At 43.2% G+C, this 27301-nt stretch overlaps 1 protein-coding gene across 1 annotated transcript in view; it reads right to left on the reverse strand.

Moving 5' to 3' along the window:
- LOC112229095 (protein turtle homolog B-like) overlaps positions 1-27301 on the reverse strand; it is a 188928-nt gene that overhangs the window by 56533 nt on the left and 105094 nt on the right. The window contains exons 6-10 of the mRNA XM_042309595.1: positions 24149-24290; positions 5940-6085; positions 1747-1889; positions 492-632; positions 223-342 (exon numbers count right to left, since the gene is read on the reverse strand). Coding sequence (XP_042165529.1) covers positions 223-342; positions 492-632; positions 1747-1889; positions 5940-6085; positions 24149-24290 — 692 coding nt within the window. The remainder of the gene's footprint in view (positions 1-222; positions 343-491; positions 633-1746; positions 1890-5939; positions 6086-24148; positions 24291-27301) is intronic.

Here is a 27301-nt window from a genome sequence, read left to right on the forward strand (position 1 = left end):
ATGGTCACCTAACATCACTTGGGGAATTAGTGACACCGAGTAGCTTTGTTACCATTAACTCTCAATGCCAAATATATTGTGTGAGTGTACAGCAACATGCTACCCAATACCCAGAACTTTAGAGTGAAAGGATAGAGAAGAGGAGCTGTAGCTCTGTCCTATTATAAAGTAATAGACCAGGCCACAACATGAGTGCTTTGGGTGGTGGTGGGGGTCGTTTACCTTCCTCCATGTGATGTTGGGATAGGGAAATTCTCCCTCAGCCGCACAGGGGATGACCAGTTCTCTCCCAGCCTCCTGCCTGTACTCCCCTCCGGGAACAATCGAGAACTTGGGGGGATCCTGCCCAGAGAAAGTGTGAGATTTGGCCTGAGCCTGGGTGTAGTCGCTAGGCTAACTTGCAGCATGCTAGTCTTCTTATAGAAAATGCATAATCACTGCTATGCTAACTAGTATGCTACACTAATTAGCATTAGCATCAGCCTGCATACCTTTAGCACCAGGGGAGTGGGATCGGACCAACCCTCAGAGCCCAGGGCGTTGTAAGGCATGCAGGTGTAGGTGCCCAGAGAGTCATCCGTCACCTCAGTCACGCGGATGCTCCCGTCCTCCAATTGGCTCCAACCAGGGTACTGAGGGAACAAAGAGGGGCTAACACTATGACATCGCAATGTTTGTATGGCTGAGCTCACCAGTGGCACATCACTATCCCATCATCCTGCAAAGAGGAGCTGAGAAGACTGTGGCTGCCCGATGGAATAGGAAGTGAGAGGTACGCTCGTTCCCCCCATTGTTCTCAATAGTTAAAAGTTCGGAATCAAAGGGGACTGAAGGCAATGTCAAGAAGTAGTGAAACGAAACAGAAAAGTAACAGCTAGATTTTGTCTAGGATATATACAACAATTTATGCACCCTTAGAAGCCTGAAACTAGGAAACTTATTCACTAGTTTAATGCACATGTGAAGTGTAGAAATTACCCACTAAAGTAGCCCTGCAGTTAGCTCAGTTCATCACCTTTGTTGCAGTTCAAAGCTTGAGGGGATTTCCCAGTCTGCCATCCCCAAGCCGGGTAGATGTTGCCCTTCTAGGCACTGTCAGCTTACCCCTTAGCCCTAAACTTAACCATTAGGGGAAAACACAAAACTGACTTTAGATCAGTGTCTTCACCCTACTTAACTGGGCTGTATTCAGTTATCTCAGAAACCCAGAACTAAAATATTCTGTAATTGCGTCAGATGCTCGATGAAGTTCTGGGGGAGTTCGATGTATGAGAAAAGATACTAATGAGACTGGCAAATTCTCCACCCCTCTAAATAGAGGTTTTGGGAATGTCTACGGCCCAAATGTCCCCTCTTCCAAAATTTGAAATCGTAATTTGTCCAAATTGTTAGTGACGAAGAATATGCGCATTGGAACAACGTTCCTCATTAGTCGTTGCATCCCACAGTCTGTTGACAGACGCTACGATAACATACCATCCTATGCGTCTGTCCACAAGTGATTATGTATTCAGTGATGTCAAATATTCTGAACATTACAGATTGAAATAGAACTGACACCATCCCTTATCCTACCTAACAGATCATCATATTGGTTCTACACAATACATTTGTCTCTGAACGTTTTGGCTCATATTCATTAGGAACTAAACGCAAGCAAAGCTACTGAAACAGAGAGGGACTTTTTTTACCCATTGCAAAACATTTTGCTCCGGTGTGCTCTAATGAATACGACCCTCGACTCACCTTCTCTATCCGGAGAGGGTTGCCATCTTTGGTCCACTTGACCAGCGTGGCGGGCGGGTTGGCGTCCACCGGGCAGCGGATGAAGCCTGGCAGGCCGATGGCCACATAAATGGCAGGTGGCATGTCTTTGACACGGGCAGGGTCTGGGGCGAGAAATGTATTTATTGGACATAGGAGAGATGGTGGGAAAAGTAGAGAGTTTGTCACAAAGGCAGTGGGCTGGATTGGAACCCACGATGACACGGGCATACAATGGTGTAGGCAGTGGCAGCAACCTCTAGCTAGACCATCCAGGTCACAAGATAAATATCATACTAAAACATTATCTTTATAGTAGAGTAACATTGGTAGTGATTATGGGACCAGTACTTCAGCAGGAGCAAGGAGAAATAACACGGGCTGTCGTAACATGATAAACTGTGTGCTTCTGTAGCAGCTGGTCTGAGAGCAGTAGCTGTTCATGTGGAGGTTGTGTGTGTGTTTAGAGTAGATGGGTAAACACTGACTAGTGAACAGGGAAATACGTTTTTAGTATGTCAATTCATTTCACAAGGAAGGAGAATCTGAGACAGTCACATATTTAGAATGGAATCAATGTGTGGATAAAAATTAGTTTAGAGAAGGCTGTCCTCTTTAGTATTCAGACAGAGGCTTCCATGGCTGAGGCAGTCTGTCTGGAGTCACGGCTAATTTAACTTTATCCGGCAACAAGGATAGACGACAGGGAAGAGGAGTTGGAACTGAAAGTCAATACACCAGCTTATAACTTTGAACAACCCCGGAAGCAGGAGAATAGTAGGGGTGCTTAGCAAAATTATGTCAAAGTGGGCCTTTTCAAAGAACCATATACCCTATATTTTTACACTTTGGTGGCTGTGTAAGCAGGTCAGCTCAGTCCAACTTGGTTTGGCTTGGCCCAGTTCAGCTCAGGTGTGTGAAAAGCCCTATATAGTGACAGATTCGCCACTACACCCCTTACATTACAAAACGGCACAAACCAGGTTTACACTAGATAACACAGCCACAAAGTCAAAATTGCTTGATCGTAAGAATGTATTAAAACTAAAATGAGCTTTTTGGTCTTAATTTAAGGTTAGGCATAAGGTTAGCAGTGTGGTTATGGTTAGGGTTCGGTTTAAAATCAAGTTTTAAGAAGATACATTGTAGAAATGGCCTGGGTTTATGACTTTGTGGCTGTGGTAACTAGGGACAACCCCACAAACCAAAAACTTGTCTGCACTTCCCATTCTTTCCCTCTGTGTTATCTAACCTTTTACCGGACAAGTCTCAGGATGTGTCGGTTCTGATGGATAATATCTGTGGCCTAATGGCAGATTCAGACATTGTCATCTGCTCAAAGCCCTGTACATATGGCCACAAAGCCACGCTCCACAAAGAGCTAATGGATATCCGTCCGACGGCTGGTGCAGCTCAGAAAGGAACGGTTTAGAAAAAATAATAATAATGCTTGGCAAGGTGCCACAGTCTATTTATAGGAAAGATGAGGGGGGCAGTGCCACTCTCGATACAGCTAGCATACACACACACTCACATGTATCTCTCTCTCACACACACACACACACACACACACACACACACACACACACACACACACACACACACAGCCTGTAATCTTGTCGTAGTGCTGCAGTGCCATCAGTGGTCTATTGGGGCCGCTATCGCCCACGCTGCCTGTCTGCCTGCCTGGCGTCTGGAGCTGACGTCACTGCAGAGGAGAGGGTTTCCACAGAGGATGATGTCACCTCTCCCCCCCCTCCTTCTCTCTTTCACTCTCCCTTTCCCTCGCTTTCTCTGGTTCTGTCATACGCACGCAGCACCGAAACATCAGGTCACGGTGGACAAATTTGGTCTGTGCGTGTGTGTGTGTGGCGTGTGTTGTGGCATGTGTGAGTGTGAGCATTAGAGTGTGTGTGTTTGTATGTGAGTGTGTGTGGCTGCTTCCATGGTACTGTTCTCCTGGGGCAGAAAGGAAGACAAGGAGGGAGAAGAGAGAGAATAGGAGCGATAGAAGGAGAGAGTGAGAAAGATTAGGTTGACAATGTGGATTCAGAGAGGTAGGAGATGATGAGAGGAGAAACAGAAAGAGATCGAGAGAATATTTGTATTTTTATTCCCAGCCCCTGTCCCCGCAGGAAGCTGCAGATGCCTCTTGCTAGGCCATCATTGTAAATAAGAATTTGTTCTTAATTGACTTGCCTAGTTAAATAAAGATTAAATAAATAAAAGTAGACAGCGAGAGAGAGATTAAGAGATGGAGAGAGAAAGCATATCCTGGTAGTTCAGTCTATCTACATCCTACCACCCTAAAAACCCTGGAGAACCAGTAGTTATCACACTATACCACTACTACTCAGCTACAACTCTCAACAAAGACCTCAGTGGCAGCCGAGCAGACAAGAATATCATCCAAAGTCTAAAAATAGAACAGCGCTAGATAGCTAGCAATCTCTTGCTCTCTGCATCCTGGCTCTAGCAGTGACTTGCTTTGGGAAAAGTAGTGGTCACTACTTGAGAGAAAAAAGCTCCCTCTATCTCTGTGTCAAAAAAGTGTCTGGTCTCTGAAAGCAATGGTGTAATGCTTCCTCCCTCCCTCATGACCGGTAATGTTTTCTCCTGCTTGGGCCCTGAGAAGAACAAAAATCTAATTTAGAGCCGTGTAGGAGGAGATAGAGCGGGGGAATGCAAAATGTCTGTTGCCTTGGCTACCCAGACGAGTCACTACCCACCGACACGGGGCCACATCTCTGTGGTGGATGGGTATTACCGGTGCGCAACATTCATCCTCGCCTCCATTCATTTAGATTACAATACATCTGATTTACCTCGGGGGAATGACAGGGCTGGAGTTTTTGAATGTCACAACTCATGAGTGAAAGGCGGGTTGCGTGTAATATTTATTAATTCTGATCAAACACAAAGCCTGTGTGACTGAAAATGAAAGAAAGAGAGCATTTAATGCGAGGAGAACATTGGTGAAAGTGACTCAAATGACTTTGAAGAAGAGTGACTTCAAGGTCACTGTTTCAATTCTAACCAGCAGGGCTCCCGGGAATGATGTGTGTGTTGGGGTTTAGAGACACAGTGTGTGTAGTGGTTGAATGGGATCACGGTTAGGGCTAATATGCCCACTTGGCATATGGGGTGGGGGGTCTGAAATTGTCTCGGAGACCACACACCAGTGTAACTTCCAATTAATCTCAATTACACAGTGCAGTGGATAGAGAGAGAGGGGTTCTATTTAACTAAGTCTATACCAGGGTTCCCCAACTGGTGACATGATTTTATATAAATAAATCAATTGTTTGAGTGATTTTTATTTTGGAAATCTGTTCCAAAGTATTCCCATGCATAATAGAGAGATATGTGTGATCATATATAAATGAAAGCTGGGTTTGAAATTATTATGTTCTTGTCAAATATTCTCTGTTTGGACTTCTTGTGGTCAATTTGCAGTCTAGAATGATTTGTAATTATGATCCAGCCCCCTGACCATCCGCTCAAGAAAAACAATCAGCCCGCGGCTGAATCTAGTTGATGATCCCTGGTGCAAACCATGGCCAGATATCGTGCCATATTTCCTGTAAAGCTTTATCGTCCATTAAATGTATATACAGTAATATGGAAACAGGTATTTGGCTTGTGATTCATAGGGTGGTTAGGTAGTATAACACTCATTAAGTAGAGAACAGCATCAGCAGGACTGAATGTACACAGTTGCAGTGGGACTGCTCAATAGCACAGCTACAGGTTCAAGTTGCTCTTATAAGCACAGATCTAGGATCAGTCAATCAATGTCCTAAATTCGGCTGATGAGAAGAATTAGAATTGTTAGAGTAGGATGGATCTTGCTGTGGTGTACACCCAGTAGCTCTGTGTGCTCTGATGAACACAACCCACATCTTGACAAACGCAGGGTGGCAGGTAGCCTCGAGGTTAGAGCGTGCCATAACTGAAAGGTCGCTGGTTCGAATACCGTAACTGACAAGGTGAACAATCAGTCGCCGTGCCCTTGAGCAAGGGCTGCTCTACAATGGTGACCCTGGCCGTGACCCCACTCCCTGCAGGTGTCTCAGAGGGATATGCAAGAAAAACATGTGTAACAGGACAAATTATTATTATGATAAGGGGTAGGGGGTATGGGTTGACTGTAGAGGATAGGGCGAGACACTCACATTGCACTGTGAGCTGGGCCGAGGCGGATGGGGGCCGGCCCAGGCTGTTGCTGGGGCTGCAGGTGAATCTCCCAGCATCCTCTGGCTTCACACTGCCAATGATGAGCGAGCCGTCCACCAGAATACTGACCCTGTCCCTCAGGCCACTGCAGAGGAGTGATGGCGCGAGAGGGAGGGAGGAAGATAGGGAGGGAAGCGCATCAAAGTAGCGTCTATAACCACATCATTGACTCAATGGGTCAAATCTTAACTTCCACAACACGCATTTTTACCAATTCGTGCATTCATGTCAATGGGAAACTTAAAGTTCAAATTCAACTTACGTGGAAGTTAGGATTTGCCCCAATGACACAGACATATGTGTGACTTTGAAAATTAATGCTGAATATTGGTGCTGAAATAAGCCGCATCCTCAAAGCATGTGCAGCTGGCTGGAGTGTTTACGGCCATATTCAATCTCTCCATATCCCAGTCTGTTGTCCCAAATTTTTTCAAGATGTCCACCCTTGTTCGTGTACCAAAGAAAGTGAAGGTAACTGAACTAAATTACTATTGACCCATAGCACTCACTTCTGTCATCCTGAAGTGCTCTGAGATGCTAGTTAACGACCATATCACGTCCACCTTACTTGACAACCTAGACCCACTACAATTCGCATACCGCCCCAACATATCCAAGTATGATGCAATCGCCATTGCACTGCACACAACCCTATCCCATCTGGACAAGAGAAAGACCTATGTAAGAATGCTTTTCATAGAGTACAGCTCAGCCTTGAACACCATAGTGCCCTCCAAGCTCATCACTAACATCGTGGCCCTGGGTCTGGACCCCGCTCTGTGAAACTGGGTCCTGGACTCCCTGATGGGCCGACCTCAGGTGGTGAAGATAGGCAACAACACCTCCGCCACGCTGATCCTCAAAACTGGGGCCCCACAGGGGTGCGTGCTCAGCCCCTCTATACTCACTGTTCACCCATGACTGCGTGGCCACCCACGTCTCCAACTTATTTGCTGATGAAATAACAGTGGTAGGCCTGATTATAAACAATGACAAGACAACCTACAGGGCAGAGTGGTGCCAGGAAAATAACCTCTCCCCCAACGTCAACAAAACGAAGGAGCTGATTGGGGACTAAAGGAGACAGCAGAAAAAGCACGCCCACATCCACATTGACAGGGCCGCAGTAGAAATGGTCAAAAGCTTCAAGTTCCTCGTCGTGCACATCACTGAAGACCTGAAATGGTCCCTTCACACAGAAAGCGTGGTGAAGAATGTGCAGCAGTGCCTCTTCAACCTCTGGAGGCTGAAGAAATTTGGTTGACCCCTAAAACCCTCACGAACTTCTACAGACGCACCACTTAGAGCATCCTGACGAGCTGTATCACCGCCTGGTATGGCAATTGCACTGTCCGCAACCGCAGGGGCACACTGCCTGTCCTCCAGGACATCTACAGCACCCGGTGTCACAAGAAGGCCAAGAATATCAGAGGACCTCAGCCACCTGAGCAAGGGCCTGTTCACCCCACTACCATCTAGAAGGAGGAGATAGGTGAATCAAAGTTGGGACAGAGAGACTAATAAACAGCTTCTATCTACAGTCCATCAGACTGTTAAACATTCACCACTAGCTGGCCTTCGCCCAATACCCTGCCCTGAACCATAATCACTGTTACTAGCTGGTTACCACCCACCATTAAAGTGAACACTGGCCACTTTAATAATGTTTACATACGGTTTTACTCGCTTTATATGTATATACTGTATTCTAGTCATGGCTCATCCTATACAAGTACCACACCTTTTCAATGCCATACTGTCTATACAAACCATTATATACAGTGCATTCGGAAAGTATTCAGACCCCTTCACTTTTACCAAATTGTGTTACGTTACAGCCTTATTCTAAAATTGATTAAATTGTTTTATTCCTCATCAATCAACACACAAATACCCCATAATTATAAAGCAAAAACAGGTTTTTGGAAATTGTTGTATATTTATTACAAATAAAAAACTGAAATATCACATTTACATAAGCATTCAGACCCTTTACTCAGTACTTTGTTGAAGCACCTTTGGCAGCCTCAAATCTTCTTGTGTTTGACGCTACAAGCTTGGCAAACCTGTGTTCTGAGTTTCTCCCATTCTTCTTTGCAGATCCTTTCAAGCGCTGTCAGGTTGGATGGGTAGCGTTGCTGCGCAGCTATTTTCAGGCCTCTCCAGAGATGTTCGATTGGGTTCATGTCCGGGCTCTGGCTGGGCCACTCAAGGACATTCAGAGACTTGTCCCGAAGCTACTCCTGCGTTATCTTGGTTGTGTGTTTAGGGTTGTTGTCCTGTTGGAAGGTAAAACTTCACCCTTGTCTGAGGCCCAGACTTTCATCAGACCAGAGAGTCTTGTTTCTCATTCTCTGAGAGTCTCTAGGTGCCTTTTGGCAAAATCCAAGCGGGCTGTCATGTGCCTTTTAATGAGGAGTGGCTTCCGTCTGGCCACTCTACCATAAAGCAGGGATGCAAACTGGTGAGGGCCTATTTATTTTATTTTTTTTGCACTGAAACATGCAAAACAATCCCTGCTAGGGGGAAATGCAGGTTTTAACTAATTAAACAAACAACATGACCTACATTTAACTAGGCAAGTCAGTTAAGAACAAATTATTTTTTTCAATGACGGCCTAGGAACAGTGGGTTAACTACCTGTTCAGAGGCAGAACGACAGATTTGTACCTTCTCAGCTCAGGGATATGAACTTGCAACCTTTCGGTTACTAGTCCAACACTCTAACCACTAGGCTACTCTGCCGCCCCACGTGAGACATGCTCAGTCTCTGTGTGTAAAATAAAAAGTGGTTAATGTGAACCTAACTCACAGCTAAAAAATGTAAGGAAAGCATTGCAATGTTTTTTCTTGCCTATATTTTACTGCAAATGATACTCAAGTCTTGAGAAAAAACAATACGCTAATATTGCAGTTAGCCATGACAGCCTTTATAATAGAACGCTTGTGACCACACACACATCTAAATATTGCAATTGGGAAAAAAGCATCTTAAGTAGAAATAGAATGAAACAAACAGGCATTCTATTTTTGCTCTATTATAGTGGCCACCGATCAAGTGCACAAGGCTACATGTGTGCAAAAATAACGTTGACTGAGTAGAAAATGTAATAATTCCCCCTCACTCACATACAAGTGTTATTGTCAAGTTCAACACAACAAAAGCAATATCTTTGGGCTACACTGCACATTATTACATTGTACACTTTCTGCCTGTGGACATCTGTTCTACAATGTGCCAGCACAGCATGAGACCCGTTGTTGGCATAATTGATCTCTTTCAGGCAGAGAGGACACCTGACATACCCCTTTTTATCCACTGTATTGAACAAGTGAGAAAGAGGGAAAGTGTGTGGTGTTCCTTTCATCTCTATAGTGGGATCCTGCTTAAAAAAGGCCCATCTCCAGCTACACTTAACTGTTTAACAAGTGTTGGATTCGGGGTAAACTTTGAACATTGTTATACGCAAAAGCATAGTATATAAAGGAGTGGAAGAGACTGGTATATATACTTGCAGTGGTGGAAACAGGTCTGTCTGAATACAGCTGTGTCGACACTTTGGGAAGAATTAAACTTAGTTAAGCTTCTCTAGTGTCCGTGAGTTATTTACTCTAAAAAATTAGAACATAACACAAGCAACGCCTCATTCTCACCTAATTCTCTCATTCTGAAAATTAACCACATTACGTACTGTACTGTAGAGGGAAAACATTAGTTCAGAGATAGTAGTGAGTTTGTTAGCTAGTTAACTAGTTAGGGAAACTAGTTAGCTAGTTAACATTTCACACAGATTGCCAGGGTCCAGTAAGCAACTAACGAGTTATAACTTGAAGAACGGCAAGGAGTCATATAACGTTACCAGTTAATACTATAGTGAATTGGTTAGGTTACTAACGTTAGCTCATCTCATGTTGTAACGTTAGCTAGCTGACTTTATTAGCCAGCTAATTTTCACACCATAAACTCAATTATTTGATCAGTTCAGTTGGATAATGTTGCTCAACATTTCTCTGGCAAACTATAACGGATCATTCGAACCAGCTAGCAAGACACTTAACAATGCTAACAATACTTGCTCCACCACACTTTCTCCCTCACCTCAATTTTTTAAAATTCCAGTTTTCGGTTACAGCTCATGAAGTAAGCTTCATCAACTTCTCACCCCTGTTTCGTGGTCAGGCTTCTCACCTACCTCTTTGTTATCGTTCAGGGGACGCGCTGCTGTAAATTAACTGGCAAACTGCCTTTCCAAGCCTCTTTCAAGAGTGCACGCTGATGCTGCAACTAGAAAATTGGTTTTCTTTTCTCTCTTCAGTCGCATGCTGCTTTCTGTTGTTATGTGAACGATTAGCTGAGCATTGGATACAGCCAGTATTGCTCCAAACGCGCATCACTCGTTCGCTTACAAGCAAATGTGCATCACTCGTTCACATACAGCCAGTAGTCATCCAAAGCCCCCCCTCGCCCAAACATTTCTCATCGGATCTACACGAATCATGTAGGTCACTTATTTTGGATTCAAAACGGAGAATTTGGCCAAAGGTGACTAGTTTGCATCCCTGATAAAGGCCTGATTGGTGGAGTGCTGCAGAGATGGTTGTCCTTCTGGAAGGTTCTCCCATCTTCACAGAGGAACTCACCTCCCTGACCAAGGCCCTTCCCCCGATTGTTCAGTTTGTGCCCGGCGACTAGCTCTAGGAAGCGTCTTGGTGGTTCCAAACTTCTTCCATTTAAGAATGATAGAGGCCACTGTGTTCTTAGGGACCTTCAATGTTGCAGACATTTTTTGGTACCCTTCCCCAGATCTGTGCCTCGACACAATCCTGTCTCGGAGCTCTAAATCAAATCAAATCAAATTGTATTGGTCACATACACATGGTTAGCAGATGTTAATGCAAGTGTAGTTCCGACAGTGCAGTAATATCTAACAAGTAATCTAACAAATTCACGACGACTGCCTTATAAACACAAATCTAAAGGGATGAATAAGAATATGTACATACAAATATATGGATGAGTGATGGCCATGCGGCATAGGCAAGATGCAGTAGATGGTATAGAATACAGTATTGATAAGATCATTTTGTTCTCTCATTCAATTAACCGAAAATTCTCACCTAACAAGTATATACAGTTGAAGTCGGAAGTCTACATACACCTTAGCCAAATACATTTAAACTCAGTTTTTCACAATTCCTGACATTTAATCCTAGTAAAAATTCCCTGTTTTAGGTCAGTTAGTTTATTTTAAGAATGTGAATTGTCAGAATAATAGTAGAGAAAATGATTTATTTCTGCTTTTATTTCTTTCATCACAATCCCAGTGGGTCAGAAGTTTACATACACTCAATTAGTATTTGGTACCATTGCCTTTAAATTGTTAAACTTGGGTCAAACGTTTCTAGTAGCATTCCACAAGCTTCCCACAATAAGTTGGGTGAATTTTGGCCCATTCCTCCTGACAGAGCTGGTGTAACTGAGTCAGGTTTATAGGCCTCCTTGCTCTCACACACTTTTTCAGTCCTGACACACATTTTCTATGGGATTGAGGTCAGGGCTTTGTGATGGCCACTCCAATACCTTGACTTTATTGTCCTTAAGCCATTTTGCCACAACTTTGGAAGTATTCTTGGGGTCATTGCCCATTTGGAAGACCCATTTGCGACCAAGCTTTAACTTCCTGATTGATGTCTTGAGATGTTGCTTCAATATATCCCCATAATTTTCCTCCCCATGATGCCGTCTATTATGTGAAGTGCACCAGTTTCTCTTGCAGCAAAGCACCCCCACAACATGATGCTGCCACCCCCGTGTTTCACGGTTGGGATGGTGTTCTTCGGATTGCAAGCCTCCCCCTTTCTCTTCCAAACATAACGATGGTCATTATGGCCAAACAGTTACATTTTTGTTTCATCAGACCAGAGGACATTCATCCAAAAAGTACGATCTTTGTCCCCATGTGCAGTTGCAAACCGTAGTCTGTCTTTTTTATGCGGTTTTGGAGCAGTGGCTTCTTCCTTGCTGAGCGGCTTTTCAGGTTATGTCGATATAGGACTTGTTTAACTGTGGATATAGATAGTTTTGTACCTGTTTCCTACAGCATCTTCACAAGGTGCTTTGCTGTTGTTGTGGGATTGATTTGCACTTTTCGCACCAAAGTAAATTAATCTCTTGGAGACAGAACGTGTCTCCTTCCTGAGCGGTATGACGGCTGCGTGGTCCCGTGGTGTTTATACTTGCATACTATTGTTAGTACAGATGAAACTGGTACCTTCAGGCGTTTGGAAATTGCTCCCAAGGATGAACCAGACTTGTGGAGGTCTACAATTTTTTGTGGAGGTCTTGGCTGATTTCTTTAGATTTGTCCATGATGTCAAGCAAAGAGGCACTGAGTTTGAAGGTAGGCCTTGAAATACATCCATAGGTACACATCCAATTGACTCAAATTATGTAAATTATCAGAAGCTTCTAAAGCCATGACATAATTTTCTGGAATTTTCCAAGCTGTTTAAAGAGGCAGTTAACTTAGTGTATGTAAACTTCAGACCCACTGGAATTGTGATACAGTGAATTATAAGTGAAATAATCTGTCTGTAAATAATTGTTGGAAAAATTACTTGTGTCATGCACAAAGTAGATGTCCTAACCGACTTGCCAAAACTTTAGTTTGTTAACAAGAAATGTGTGGAGTGGTTGAAAAACAAATTTTAATGACTTCTGACTTCAACTGTGTATATGTATATATGTATGTGGAGGTCTACAATTTGAGTGTACAAAACATTAAGAACATCTGCTCTTTCTTGTTAAATCAATCAGTGTAGAAGTGGTAAAAGGCACATGACAAAATAATTGTGTTTTATTTATTTTTCATCTTTATTTAACTAGGCAAGTCAATTAAGAACAAATTCTTATTTACAATGATGGCCTACCAATAGGAAAAAGGCCTCCTGCGGGGACGGGGGCTGGGATTAAATATCAAAAATCAAATGAAAATATAGGACACAACACACATCACGATAAGAGACACCACAACACTACATAAAGAGAGACCTAAGACAACAACATAGCATGACAGCAACACATGAAAACACAGCATGGTAGCAACACAACATGACCACAACATGGCAGCAACACAACATGGTAGCAGTACAAAACACGGTACAAACATTATTAGGCACAGACAACAGACTAAAGGGCAAGAAGGTACAACTGTCAGTAAGCGTGTCCATGATTGAGTCTTTGAATGAAGAAATACAGATAAAATGGTCCAGTTTGAGTGTTTGTTGCAGCTCGTTCCTGGCGCTAGCTGCAGCGAACTGAAAAGAGGAGCGACCCAGGGATGTGTGTGCTTTGGGGACCTTGAACAGAATGTGACTGGCACAATGGGGGTTGTATGTGGAGGATGAGGGCTGCAGTAGGTATCTCAGATAGGGGGGAGTGAGGCCTAAGAGGGTTTTATAAAAAAGCATCAATCAGTGGGTCTTGTGACGGGAATTTGTTCTTAACTGACTTCCCTAGCTAAATAAAGGTTGAAAAAAACAACAGAAAAAACATTTACTCTGTGAAGCCTTTGGGCTGCAATCTGAGATGCAGTTAACTCTAATGAACTTATCCTCTGCAGCAGAGGTGACTCTGGGTCTTCCTTTCCTGTGGTGGTACTCATGAAAGCCAGTTTCATCATAGTGCTTGATGGTTTTTGCAACTGCACATGAAGAAACTTTCAAAGTTCTTGAAGTTTTACGGATTGACTGAGTAATGATGGACTGTCGTTCCTCTTTGCTTATTTGAGCTGTTCTCGGCATAATATGGACTTGGTCTTTTACCAAATAAGGCCATCTTCTGTATACCATCCCTACCTTGTCACAACATAACTGATTAGCTGAAATGCATTAATGGAGGAATAATATTCTACAAATTAACTTTTAATTGAAATGTATTCCAGGTGATTACCTCATGAAGCTGGTTGAGAGAATGCCAAGTGTGCAAATTTCTTATGTGTTATTTTATCGTTTTTATGTCTTCACAATTATTCTACAATGTAGAAAATAGTAAAAATAAAGAAAAACCCTGGAATGAGTAGGTGTGTCCAAACTTTTGACTGGTACTGTATATATACGTTAAACAAAAATATAAACTCAACATGCAACAATTTAAAACATTTCACTGAGTTAGAGTTCATATAAGGGTTGAGTTAGAGTTCATATTCATATCAGTCAATTGAAATAAATTCATTAGGCCCAAATCAATGGATTTCACATGACGGGGAATACAGTTGTCGGTCACAGATACAGTGCCTTGCGAAAGTATTTGGCCCCCTTGAACTTTGCGACCTTTTGCCACATTTCAGGCTTCAAACATAAAGATATAAAACTGTATTTTTTTGTGAAGAATCAACAACAAGTGAGACACAATCATGAAGTGGAACGACATTTATTGGATATTTCAAACTTTTTTAACAAATCAAAAACTGAAAAATTGGGCGTGCAAAATTATTCAGCCCCTTTACTTTCAGTGCAGCAAACTCTCTCCAGAAGTTCAGTGAGGATCTCTGAATGATCCAATGTTGACCTAAATGACTAATGATGATAAATACAATCCACCTGTGTGTAATCAAGTCTCCGTATAAATGCACCTGCACTGTGATAGTCTCAGAGGTCCGTTAAAAGCGCAGAGAGCATCATGAAGAACAAGGAACACACCAGGCAGGTCCGAGATACTGTTGTGAAGAAGTTTAAAGCCGGATTTGGATACAAAAAGATTTCCCAAGCTTTAAACATCCCAAGGAGCACTGTGCAAGCGATAATATTGAAATGGAAGAAGTATCAGACCACTGCAAATCTACCAAGACCTGGCCGTCCCTCTAAACGTTCAGCTCATACAAGGAGAAGACTGATCAGAGATGCAGCCAAGAGGCCCATGATCACTCTGGATGAACTGCAGAGATCTACAGCTGAGGTGGGAGACTGTCCATAGGACAACAATCAGTCGTATATTGCACAAATCTGGCCTTTATGGAAGAGTGGCAAGAAGAAAGCCATTTCTTAAAGATATCCATAAAAAGTGTTGTTTAAAGTTTGCCACAAGCCACCTGGGAGACACACCAAACATGTGGAAGAAGGTGCTCTGGTCAGATGAAACCAAAATGGAACTTTTTGGCAACAATGCAAAACGTTATGTTTGGCGTAAAAGCAACACAGCTCATCACCCTGAACACGCCATCCCCACTGTCAAACATGGTGGTGGCAGCATCATGGTTTGGGCCTGCTTTTCTTCAGCAGGGACAGGGAAGATGGTTAAAATTGATGGGAAGATGGATGGAGCCAAATACAGGACCATTCTGGAAGAAAACCTGATGGAGTCTGCAAAAGACCTGAGACTGGGACGGAGATTTGTCTTCCAACAAGACAATGATCCAAAACATAAAGCAAAATCTACAATGGAATGGTTCAAAAATAAACATATCCAGGTGTTAGAATGGCCAAGTCAAAGTCCAGACCTGAATCCAATCGAGAATCTGTGGAAAGAACTGAAAACTGCTGTTCACAAATGCTCTCCATCCAACCTCACTGAGCTCGAGCTGTTTTGCAAGGAGGAATGGGAAAAATTTTCAGTCTCTCGATGTGCAAAACTGATAGAGACATACCCCAAGCGACTTACAGCTGTAATCGCAGCAAAAGGTGGCGCTACAAAGTATTAACTTAAGGGGGCTGAATAATTTTGCACGCCCAATTTTTCAGTTTTTGATTTGTTAAAAAAGTTTGAAATATCCAATAAATGTCGTTCCACTTCATGATTGTGTCCCACTTGTTGTTGATTCTTCACAAAAAAATACAGTTTTATATCTTTATGTTTGAAGCCTGAAATGTGGCAAAAGGTCGCAAAGTTCAAGGGGGCCGAATACTTTCGCAAGGCACTGTACCTTAAAAGTAAAGGTATGGGCATGGATCAGAAAACCAGTCAATAGCTGGTGTGAACATTTGCCTCATGCAGAGCGACACATCTCCTTCGCATAGAGTTGATCAGGCTGTTGATTGTGGCCAGTGGAATGTTGTTCCAGTCCTTTTCAATGGCTGTGCGAAGTTAATGGATATTGGCGGGAACTGGAACACGCTGTCGAACACATTGATACAGAGCATCCCAGACATGCTCATTGGGTGACATGTCTGGTGAGTATGCGGGACATTTTCAGTACAGTTGAAACCAAGATTCATCCGTGAAGAGCGCACTTTTCCAGCATGCCAGATGCCTTCGAAGGTTACGACGCTAAACTGCACTCAGGTCAAGACCCTGGTGAGGAAGATGAGCACGCAGATGAGCTTCCCTGAGACGGTTTCTGACAGTTTGTGAAGAAATCCTTCGGTTGTGCAAACCCAGTTTCATCAGCTGTCCGGGTGTCTGGTCTCAGACTATCCCGCAGGTGAAGAAGCCAAATGTGGAGGTCCTGGGTTTGCGTGGTTACACGAGGTCTGCGAGGACGGTTGGACATATTGCCAGATTCTCTAAAATGTCATTGGAGGCGTCTTATGGTAGAGAAATTAACATTCAATTATCTGTCAACAGCTCTGGTGGACATTCCTGCAGTCAGCATGCCAATTGCACACCCCTAAAAAGTTGAGAATTGTGTGGCATTGTGTTGTGTCAAAACTTCACATTTTAGAGTGGACTTCTATTGTTCCCAGCACAAGGTGCACCTGTGTAAGGATAATGCTGTTTAATCAGCTTCTTGATATGCCACACCTGTCAGGTCGATGGATTATCTTGGCAAAGGAGAAATGCTCACTAACAGAAGCTTTTTGTGCATATGGAAGATTTCTGGGATCTTTTATTTCAGCTCATGAAACGGAAACATTACTTTACATGTTGCGTTTATATTTTTGTTATATACTGTATATATATATATATATATATATATATATATATATATATATATATATATTCTGGACTCTGACATTGCTTGTTCTAATATTTATTAATTTCTTTCTTTTTAGTTTTGGATTATGTGTGCATTGGTTTTGAGCTAGAAACACAAGCATTTTGCTGCACCTGCGATAAAATATGCAAATAAACTTTGATTACAAATGTGGATTTACATACAAATGTTTATTAGGTGCAATGTCCAGGTGGCATAGTGTACGAATTCCCCTGCAACTGCTGCTCATTCCGTGCACCAGTTCCAGATGTATACCCCATCGGCCTCTAGGCGTCGCTGAACCTTCTCATTATGCACACCTGATTCCAATTCTCCTGATTAGTAATTGTATATATGTGCCCTCTGTTCACCATTGTTCCCATGTCCGTTCCTCTGTGAGTACCTGTTCTTTGCTATTTCGGCTCGCTTGCTGCGTGTATTGCACACTTGTTATTACGGGTCTCGTCCCGTGTATTGTTGTGCATTTGTTACTTTGGGTCTCGCCCCGTGTAGTGTATTGCGGGACTCGTCCCATGTATTTATTAGAGGTTTAACCTCGCTCTTTTGTTTGGGTTACATCCCTCTGTTTTTGTATACGTGTTTGTTTTGGGCTTCGTCCCCTTGCCTTTCAAGGCATGTGATATTAACCCCCTATTACATATTCCTGCGTCTGTCTCCAATCATTTATTCAACGTGACATATAGCTTGTTAAATACTGTACATTTTCTAATATCATTGTGTATTAATACCATTGTCTCAACTTCCCTGGGCTCCAATAACAAACTGCCTCATATTGAAACAAGGGCTCTTCCCTTGTCTCTCCTCCCTCCACTTAAACATTTCATTCTCTGGGAGTGTGGAGGTTGAAAAAGTGTACAGGCCACACATGAGTGGATGTGGGATTGCTGGGGGCTAGGTGGAAGTCCCGTAATCATAGCTAGTGGAGCGTGGAACGGCACAAGCTCTGTGTCACTAGATATTCCTGTCACTAGATATTCCTGTCACTGGGGACAAGGAGGGGTAGTGAAGAAGAGGTGGTGTTGGTGAGGGGGTCCTCTATCTATTGCCTTCTACCTTTTTCCATCACTATCTTTCTTTGCTTACTGTCTTTCTGTCTCCATTGTGGTGACACTGTACATACCGTTCTCACTTTCTTCCTTCCACATTCCTTGACTTTGACTCACTCATTTTCTCTATCTTCATTCTCTTATGTACCTCCTTCCCGACCTCCCTCTGCTTCAGTCCAACTCGTTTCCATCTGACTGTCTGTCTTCATTCCCTACTTTGCTTAGAGGTACATGTTACACTGTGCATGTACCTCTTTACCTTCCTCTCTTTCAATCTTATTCAATACTCTCTTCCCCCTCTCTCTACCCTCCCCCCTCCCTATTTATATATAAATTCCCGTTGTACTTTATCAAATATTTTCAGTCAGTTATGAATACTAGGCCTGGTTTCACAGATTTCAGTGTTCTATTGTTTCCAGTACTTGTCTTATATTATCTCCAATGTATCGTCCATGTCAAAAACCTGTGAAATCTGACCTTCTAGTTGAGTATCTGTATATTTTTATAGGAGTGGTTAAAACATGCTAATAACGGTCCTCTGAGTACATAAAAAAATTATATCCCTCAACTGGTATGCATGCAATCCAGCCCTTTGAGTTTTCCCTGACTTAAAGGCTTTAATTGAATCAATGAGCTCCTCCTCTGTAAATTGGCCTTCACATGAGTCTTTCTGTACAGCTGTTAATTATACATTATTAATAGAAATGGAGGAGACTGAAACAAAAACATATGCTTAAAGTACTTTGCTTCCTCTTTCAAAATATTGGTGACTATCGTTTGTAACAAGTTTCAGTTCATTATTTTTGGTAGCATTTCTATGTTGAAGATTAAAAAATAATTTGGTGCATTTTTCCCCATCTTCCATCCAGTTTGCTTTATTTTTTAGAATATATTACACTCGGTTTTTCTTCAAAACATTCCTCCAGTTCTTTTTGTTTTTCCTCTAATTTATTCTCTACCTTAAAAGGACAATTAAAAGTGTCACATAACATAGGTACAGCAGATCCCTTTATTGTATGTCAGAAAAGGTCTGTCTTGGTTAAAAACAAGTAGTCTTACAATAGGCTTTGATTACATTGCCAATATCCTCGCCCACTTGAATTCTGTAAGAGCAATAATTATGCAAATTAATTGATGGTCTGACCGCATTCTGTCCCCTATCAAAACTTTTTACTTTTGGGGCAAGTGAGAATGACATTAGAAAGTAGTGAAGATGACTATCTTGAATTAGCCTCTACCATATACAGTACCAGTCAAAAGTTTGGACACACCTACTCATTCAAGGATTTTTCTTTATTTTTACTATTTTCTATATTGTAGAATAATAGTGAATACCTCAACTATGAATCAAATCAAATCAAATCAAATTTTATTTGTCACATACACATGGTTAGCAGATGTTAATGCGAGTGTAGCGAAATGCTTGTGCTTCTAGTTCCGACAATGCAGTAATAACGAGCAAGTAATCTAACTAACAATTCCAAAAAAAAAAACTATTGTCATACACAGTGTAAGGGGATAAAGAATATGTACATAAGGATATATGAATGAGTGATGGTACAGAGCAGCATAGGCAAGATACAGTAGATGATATCGAGTACAGTATATACATATGAGATAAGTATGTAAACCAAGTGGCATAGTTAAAGTGGCTAGTGATACATGTATTACATAAGGATGCAGTCGATGATATAGAGTACAGTATCAACGTATGCATATGAGATGAACAATGTAGGGTAAGTAACATTATATAAGGTAGCATTGTTTAAAGTGGCTAGTGATATATTTACATCATTTCCCATCAATTCCCATGATTAAAGTGGCTGGAGTAGAGTCAGTGTCAGTGACAGTGTGTTGGCAGTAGCCACTCAATGTTAGTGGTGGCTGTTTAACAGTCTGATGGCCTTGAGATAGAAGCTGTTTTTCAGTCTCTCGGTCCCAGCTTTGATGCACCTGTACTGACCTCGCCTTCTGGATGGCAGCGGGGTGAACAGGCAGTGGCTCGGGTGGTTGATGTCCTTGATGATCTTTATGGCCTTCCTGTAGCATCGGGTGGTGTAGGTGTCCTGGAGGGCAGGTAGTTTGCCCCCGGTGATGCGTTGTGCAGACCTCACTACCCTCTGGAGAGCCTTACGGTTGAGGGCGGTGCAGTTGCCATACCAGGCGGTGATACAGCCCGCCAGGATGCTCTCGATTGTGCATCTGTAGAAGTTTGTGAGTGCTTTTGGTGACAAGCCGAATTTCTTCAGCCTCCTGAGGTTGAAGAGGCGCTGCTGCGCCTTCCTCACGATGCTGTCTGTGTGAGTGGACCAATTCAGTTTGTCTGTGATGTGTATGCCGAGGAACTTAAAACTTGCTACCCTCTCCACTACTGTTCCATCGATGTGGATGGGGGGTGTTCCCTCTGCTGTTTCCTGAAGTCCACAATCATCTCCTTAGTTTTGTTGACGTTGAGTGTGAGGTTATTTTCCTGACACCACACTCCGAGGGCCCTCACCTCCTCCCTGTAGGCCGTCTCGTCGTTGTTGGTAATCAAGCCTACCACTGTTGTGTCGTCCGCAAACTTGATGATTGAGTTGGAGGCGTGCATGGCCACGCAGTCGTGGGTGAACAGGGAGTACAGGAGAGGGCTCAGAACGCACCCTTGTGGGGCCCCAGTGTTGAGGATCAGCGGGGAGGAGATGTTGTTGCCTACCCTCACCACCTGGGGGCGGCCCGTCAGGAAGTCCAGTACCCAGTTGCACAGGGCGGGGTCGAGACCCAGGGTCTCGAGCTTGATGACGAGCTTGGAGGGTACTATGGTGTTGAATGCCGAGCTGTAGTCGATGAACAGCATTCTCACATAGGTATTCCTCTTGTCCAGATGGGTTAGGGCAGTGTGCAGTGTGGTTGAGATTGCATCGTCTGTGGACCTATTTGGGCGGTAAGCAAATTGGAGTGGGTCAAGGGTGTCAGGTAGGGTGGAGGTGATATGGTCCTTGACTAGTCTCTCAAAGCACTTCATGATGACGGATGTGAGTGCTACAGGGCGGTAGTCGTTTAGCTCAGTTACCTTAGCTTTCTTGGGAACAGGAACAATGGTGGCCCTCTTGAAGCATGTGGGAACAGCAGACTGGTATAGGGATTGATTGAATATGTCCGTAAACACACCGGCCAGCTGGTCTGCGCATGCTCTGAGGGCGCGGCTGGGGATGCCGTCTGGGCCTGCAGCCTTGCGAGGGTTAACACGTTTAAATGTCTTACTCACTTCGGCTGCAGTGAAGGAGAGACCGCATGTTTCCGTTGCAGGCCGTGTCAGTGGCACTGTATTGTCCTCAAAGCGGGCAAAAAGTTATTTAGTCTGCCTGGGAGCAAGACATCCTGGTCCGTGACTGGGCTGGGTTTCTTCCTGTAGTCCGTGATTGACTGTAGACCCTGCCACATACCTCTTGTGTCTGAGCCGTTGAATTGAGATTCTACTTTGTCTCTGTACTGGCGCTTAGCTTGTTTGATAGCCTTGCGGAGGGAATAGCTGCACTGTTTGTATTCAGTCATGTTACCAGACACCTTGCCCTGATTAAAAGCAGTGGTTCGTGCCTTCAGTTTCACACGAATGCTGCCATCAATCCACGGTTTCTGGTTAGGGAATGTTTTAATCGTTGCTATGGGAACGACATCTTCAACGCACGTTCTAATGAACTCGCACACCGAATCAGCGTATTCGTCAATGTTGTTGTCTGACGCAATACGAAACATCTCCCAGTCCACGTGATGGAAGCAGTCTTGGAGTGTGGAGTCAGCTTGGTCGGACCAGCGTTGGACAGACCTCAGCGTGGGAGCTTCTTGTTTTAGTTTCTGTCTGTAGGCAGGGATCAACAAAATGGAGTCGTGGTCAGCTTTTCCGAAAGGGGGCGGGGCAGGGCCTTATATGCGTCGCGGAAGTTAGAGTAACAATGATCCAGGGTCTTTCCACCCCTGGTTGCGCAATCGATATGCTGATAAAATTTAGGGAGTCTTGTTTTCAGATTAGCCTTGTTAAAATCCCCAGCTACAATGAATGCAGCCTCCGGATAAATCGTTTCCAGTTTGCAGAGAGTTAAATAAAGTTCGTTCAGAGCCATCGATGTGTCTGCTTGGGGGGATATATACGGCTGTGATTATAATCGAAGAGAATTCTCTTGGTAGATAATGCGGTCTACATTTGATTGTGAGGAATTCTAAATCAGGTGAACAGAAGGATTTGAGTTCCTGTATGTTTCTTTCATCACACCATGTCACGTTAGTCATAAGGCATACGCCCCCGCCCCTCTTCTTACCAGAAAGATGTTTGTTTCTGTCGGCGCGATGCATGGAGAAACCCGTTGGCTGCACCGCTTCGGATTGCGTCTCTCCAGTTAGCCATGTTTCCGTGAAGCAAAGAACGTTACAGTCTCTGATGTCCCTCTGGAATGCTACCCTTGCTCGGATTTCATCAACCTTGTTGTCAAGAGACTGGACATTGGCAAGAAGAATGCTAGGGAGCACGATGTGCCCGTCTCCGGAGTCTGACCAGAAGACCGCCTCGTTTCCCTCTTTTTCTGAGTCGTTTTTTTTTTTGGTCGCTGCATGTGATCCACTCGGTTACACTGGTTGTAAGGCAGAACACAGGATCCGCATCGCGAAAAACATATTCTTGGTCGTACTGATGGTGAGTTGACGCTGATCTTATATTCAGTAGTTCTTCTCGGCTGTATGTAAAGAAACCTAAGATGACCTGGGGTACTAGTGTAAGAAATAACACGTAAAAAAAACAAAAAACTGCATAGTTTCCTAGGAACGCGAAGCGAGGCGGCCATCTCTGTCGGCGCCGGAAGTACAATTTTTATGAAATAACACATATAGAATCATGAAGTAACCAAAAAAAGTGTTTAACAAATCAAAATATATTTGACATTCTTCAAAGTAGCCACGCTTTCCCTTGATGCTCACCAATCCGGGGGCTCTGGCTTTGTTTGACCAACCCTGTCAGGCAGGCTCAGACTCTTGAGTGGGCAACGCTGCTTTAGTGGGTCTCTGACCACGTTTATTTTTCTGTTTTGGCTGAGTATAGACACTACTTGCAGTAGGCCTATAAAACAGATAAAGATAACAGATCCTTAGTGTGCGGGTCACTCAGGTGGGTGTCTAGGATATAGGGTTGGCGACGGTTCCATCGTGATAGGACAATAAATAAATAAACTATATTGTAATTTATTTTAAAATACATATCCCATATCTGCATAAAATTGAAAACTCTCTGTCACAACCCCTGCTCGCAGACACACATGGGCTCTGGCTTTTGCAACCAAATTCACTTTTTCACTCAACACACTTTTTCAATCACACAAACACACACCCCATCTTCCACCGCATGTACATACCCACATACTGTGCCTTCGATGTCCTCTGTTTGCAGTGTTTTTATTACTATCATGTGATTCCTGCCTAATTTCAGGCTTTTGAGTACGTTTGTGTTCCAGTTCCTTATTTGAAGATGTATTTAATTAATTGTACTTTATTTTAATGCTATCTTATCTATTTATAAATACTATAAATAGAAAGTTAACTACAAATTATTTGACTACATTCCCTATCTTGAATGGTATAGTGCATTTGAATTGTATTTCTTTATCAGTTGTATTTTCCTTTTTATTTTTATTACAATCCCTACCATGGATAGTGTTCGGTGTTTGGTATTATCAAGTGTTGATGGCAAACCTCCTTTGCACTCAAGTTTTTTTCTGTCACCATGGTGGGGTACTGCAGCATGTTTGACACTATTTCAGGCACTGCTGTTATGCTATCACAGGGCATCTTAATTCCATGTGAGGAGAAAGAAGTGCACAATAATGCAGGCAACACAATAACTAATACTCTCTCTGTGCAAGGGTCTAAAATGAGATTACATGATCAGGTTGAGAGTTCCAACTTCATTGTGTATGTGTGTCAGGGCGGGATTTTATTTGAGTTCTTCTTTCTCTCAAATGTTACTGCGTGCTGTGACTGCACAAGGACAATGAACAAACAGTTCTGTAAGTGGTGGTTGGTATACACAATTCACACCAAACAAAGCATCACAAAACTCATATTTAATGTGTCCCCAGTTGTACGGCATGTGTTTAGGGTGGTGGGGGATAGGGAATGGATCAGTAATGAACCCGATCATAAATTTACTTCTTGAAGAAGACGTTGTCATCCTCCCAGAACCAGGTGTAGGTGAGGTTGCCCGGGTAGGCCTCGGCCAGGCAGTCCAGCTTGGCGGCCTGGGATATGTTCACCGTCAGATTCTGTGGAGGGGAAACGATGAACGGTGGCCCTGGAGGGACACAAAGCACAAAACAACGGCAATTAGTTACATTCACTTTTTATTTTTATTTTTTTACTTGTACTCAAACACATTAAAAAGGAGAAGATATGAGAAAAAAAATACAGTCCAATCATCCGCCGAACCAGACCCTCTTGCTTTAGCTCACATAGCATTTCGTTCCCTTACGATTTTAGTAAGTTCCTCAGTAAACCAAGGGTTCTCTCTGCCCTTAATCCTGAATTTTAAAAAAAGGGACATGCCTATTGCATACATCCTGGAATTGTCACGGATCCCCCTGGTACTGCTGCTCATTCCATTCACCAGCTACGGAGGTCTACGTCACCAGCTTTCTAGGCTTCACTGAACTGGATCATTACCACCAACCCAGACTGTCTTCGTCTCATTACACACACCTGGTTCCCATTCCCCCTGATTAGTATGTTTTATATATATATATATATATTTATATATATATATATATATATATATATATATATATATAAAAAAAGAAACGTCCTCTCACTGTCAACCGCATTTATTTTCAGCAAACTTAATTAACATGTGTAAATATTTGTATGAACATAACAACAACATAACAACATAAACTGAACAAGTTCCACAGACATGTGACGAACATAAATGGAATAATGTGTCCCTGAACAAAGGGGGGGGTCAAAATCAAAAGTAACAGTCAGTATCTGGTGTGGCCACCAGCTGCATTAAGTACTGCAGTGCAACTCCTCCTCATGGACTGTACCAGATTTGCCAGTTCTTGCTGTGAGATGTTACCCCACTCTTCCACCAAGGCACCTGCAAGTTCCCGGACATTTCTGGGGGGAATGACCCTATCCCTCACCCTCCGATCCAACAGGTCCCAGACGTGCTCAATGGGATTGAGATCCGGGCTCTTCGCTGGCCAAGGCAGAACACTGACATTCCTGTCTTGCAGGAAATCATACACAGAACGAGCAGTATGGCTGGTGGCATTGTCATGCTGGAGGGTCATGTCAGGATGAGCCTGCAGGAAGGGTACCACATGAGGGAGGAGGATGTCTTCCCTGTAATGCACAGCGTTGAGATTGCCTGCAATGACAACAAGCTCAGTCCGATGATGCTGTGACACACTGCCCCAGACCATGATGGACCCTCCACCTCCAAATCGATCCCGCTCCAGAGTACAGGCCTTGGTGTAACGCTCATTCACTCATTTTTGCCAGTCCTGTCTGGTCCAGCGACAGTGGGTTTGTGCCCATAGGCAACGTTTTTGCCGGTGATGTCTGTTGAGGACCTGCCTTTACAACAGGCCTACAAGCCCTCAGTCCAGCCTCTCTCAGCTTATTGTAGACAGTCTGAGCACTGATGGAGGGATTGTGCATTCCTGGTGTAACTCGGGCAGTTGTTGTTGCCATCCTGTGCCTGTCCCGCAGGTGTGATGTTCGGATGTACCGATCCTGTGCAGGTGTTGTTACACGTGGTCTGCCACTGCGAGGACGATCAGCTGTCCATCCTCTCTCCCTGTAGCTCTGTCTTAGGGGTCTCACAGTACGGACATTGCAATTTATTGCCCTGGCCACATCTGCAGTCCTCATGCCCCCTTGCAGCATGCCTAAGGCACGTTCACGCAGATGAGCAGGGACCCTGGGCCTCTTTCTTTTGGTGTTTTTCAGAGTCAGTAGGAAGGCCTCTTTAGTGTCCTAAGTTTTCATAACTGTGACCTTAATTGCCTACCATCTATAAGCTGTTAGTGTCTTAACGACCGTTCCACAGGTGCATGTTCATTAATTGTTTATGGTTCATTGAACAAGCATGGGAAACAGTGTTTAAACCCTTTACAATGAAGATCTGTGAAGTTATTTGGAATTTACAAAATTTACAAAAAGACAGGGTCCTGAAAAAGGGACGTTTTGTTTTTTTGCTGAGTTTATGTGCCCTCTGTTCCCCATTGTCCTTGTCGGTTTTTGTTCCCATATCCTTTGGTCTTGTGAGTACCTCTGCTTTGTTGTTTTGGCTTGCGTGCTACGTGTATTGTGCACTTGTAATTTTGGATCTTGTCCCATGTAGTGTTATGACAGGTCTCGTCCCGTGTAATTATTAGAGGTTAAACCTTGCTCTTTTGTTTGGGTTACATCCCTGTGTATTTTATATACACTACCGTTCAAAGGTTTGAGATCACTTAGACATTTCCTTGTTTTTGAAATAAAAGCATATTTTTGTCCTTTAAAATAACATCAAATTGATCAGAAATACAGTGTGGGCATAGTTCATGTTGTAAATGACTATTGGAGCTGGCAACAGCTGATTTTTAATGGAAAATCTACATAGGCGTAAAGAGGCCCATTATCAGCAACCATCACTCCTGTGTTCCAATGGAACGTTGTGTTAGCTAATCCAAGTTTATCATTTTAAAAGGCTAATTGATCATTAGAAAACCCTTTTGCAATTATGTTAGCACAGCTGAAAACTGTTGTCCTGATTAAAGAAGCAATAAAACTGAACCTTCTTGGTCAAATAGCCCTTACACAGCCTGGAGATGTGTTGGGTTATTGTCCTGTTGAAAAACAAATGATAGTCCCACTAAGCGCAAACCAGATAGGACGGCGTATCGCTGAAGAATGATGTGGTAGCCATGCTGGTTAAGTGTGCCTTGAATTCTAAATAAATCACAGTGTCACCAGCAAAGTACCCCCACACCATCACACCTACTTCTCCATGCTTCACGGTGGGAATAACACAGGTGAAGATCATCCGTTCACCTACTCTGCGTCTCACAAAGACACGGCTGTTGGAACCAAAAATCTCAAATTTGGACTCATCAGACCAAAGGTCAGATTTCCACTGTTCTAATTTCTTCTAATTTCCATTGCTTGTGTTTCTTGGCCCAAGCAAGTCTCTTCTTCTTATTGGTGTCTTTTAGTAGTGTTTTTTTGCAGCAATTCAACCATGAAGTCCTGATTCATGCAGTCTTCTCTGAAAAGTTGATGTTGAGATGTGTCTGTTACTTGAACTCTGAAGTATTTATT

This window comes from Oncorhynchus tshawytscha, linkage group LG30 (genome assembly GCF_018296145.1).
Source record: "Oncorhynchus tshawytscha isolate Ot180627B linkage group LG30, Otsh_v2.0, whole genome shotgun sequence".
Lineage (NCBI taxonomy): Eukaryota > Metazoa > Chordata > Actinopteri > Salmoniformes > Salmonidae > Oncorhynchus > Oncorhynchus tshawytscha.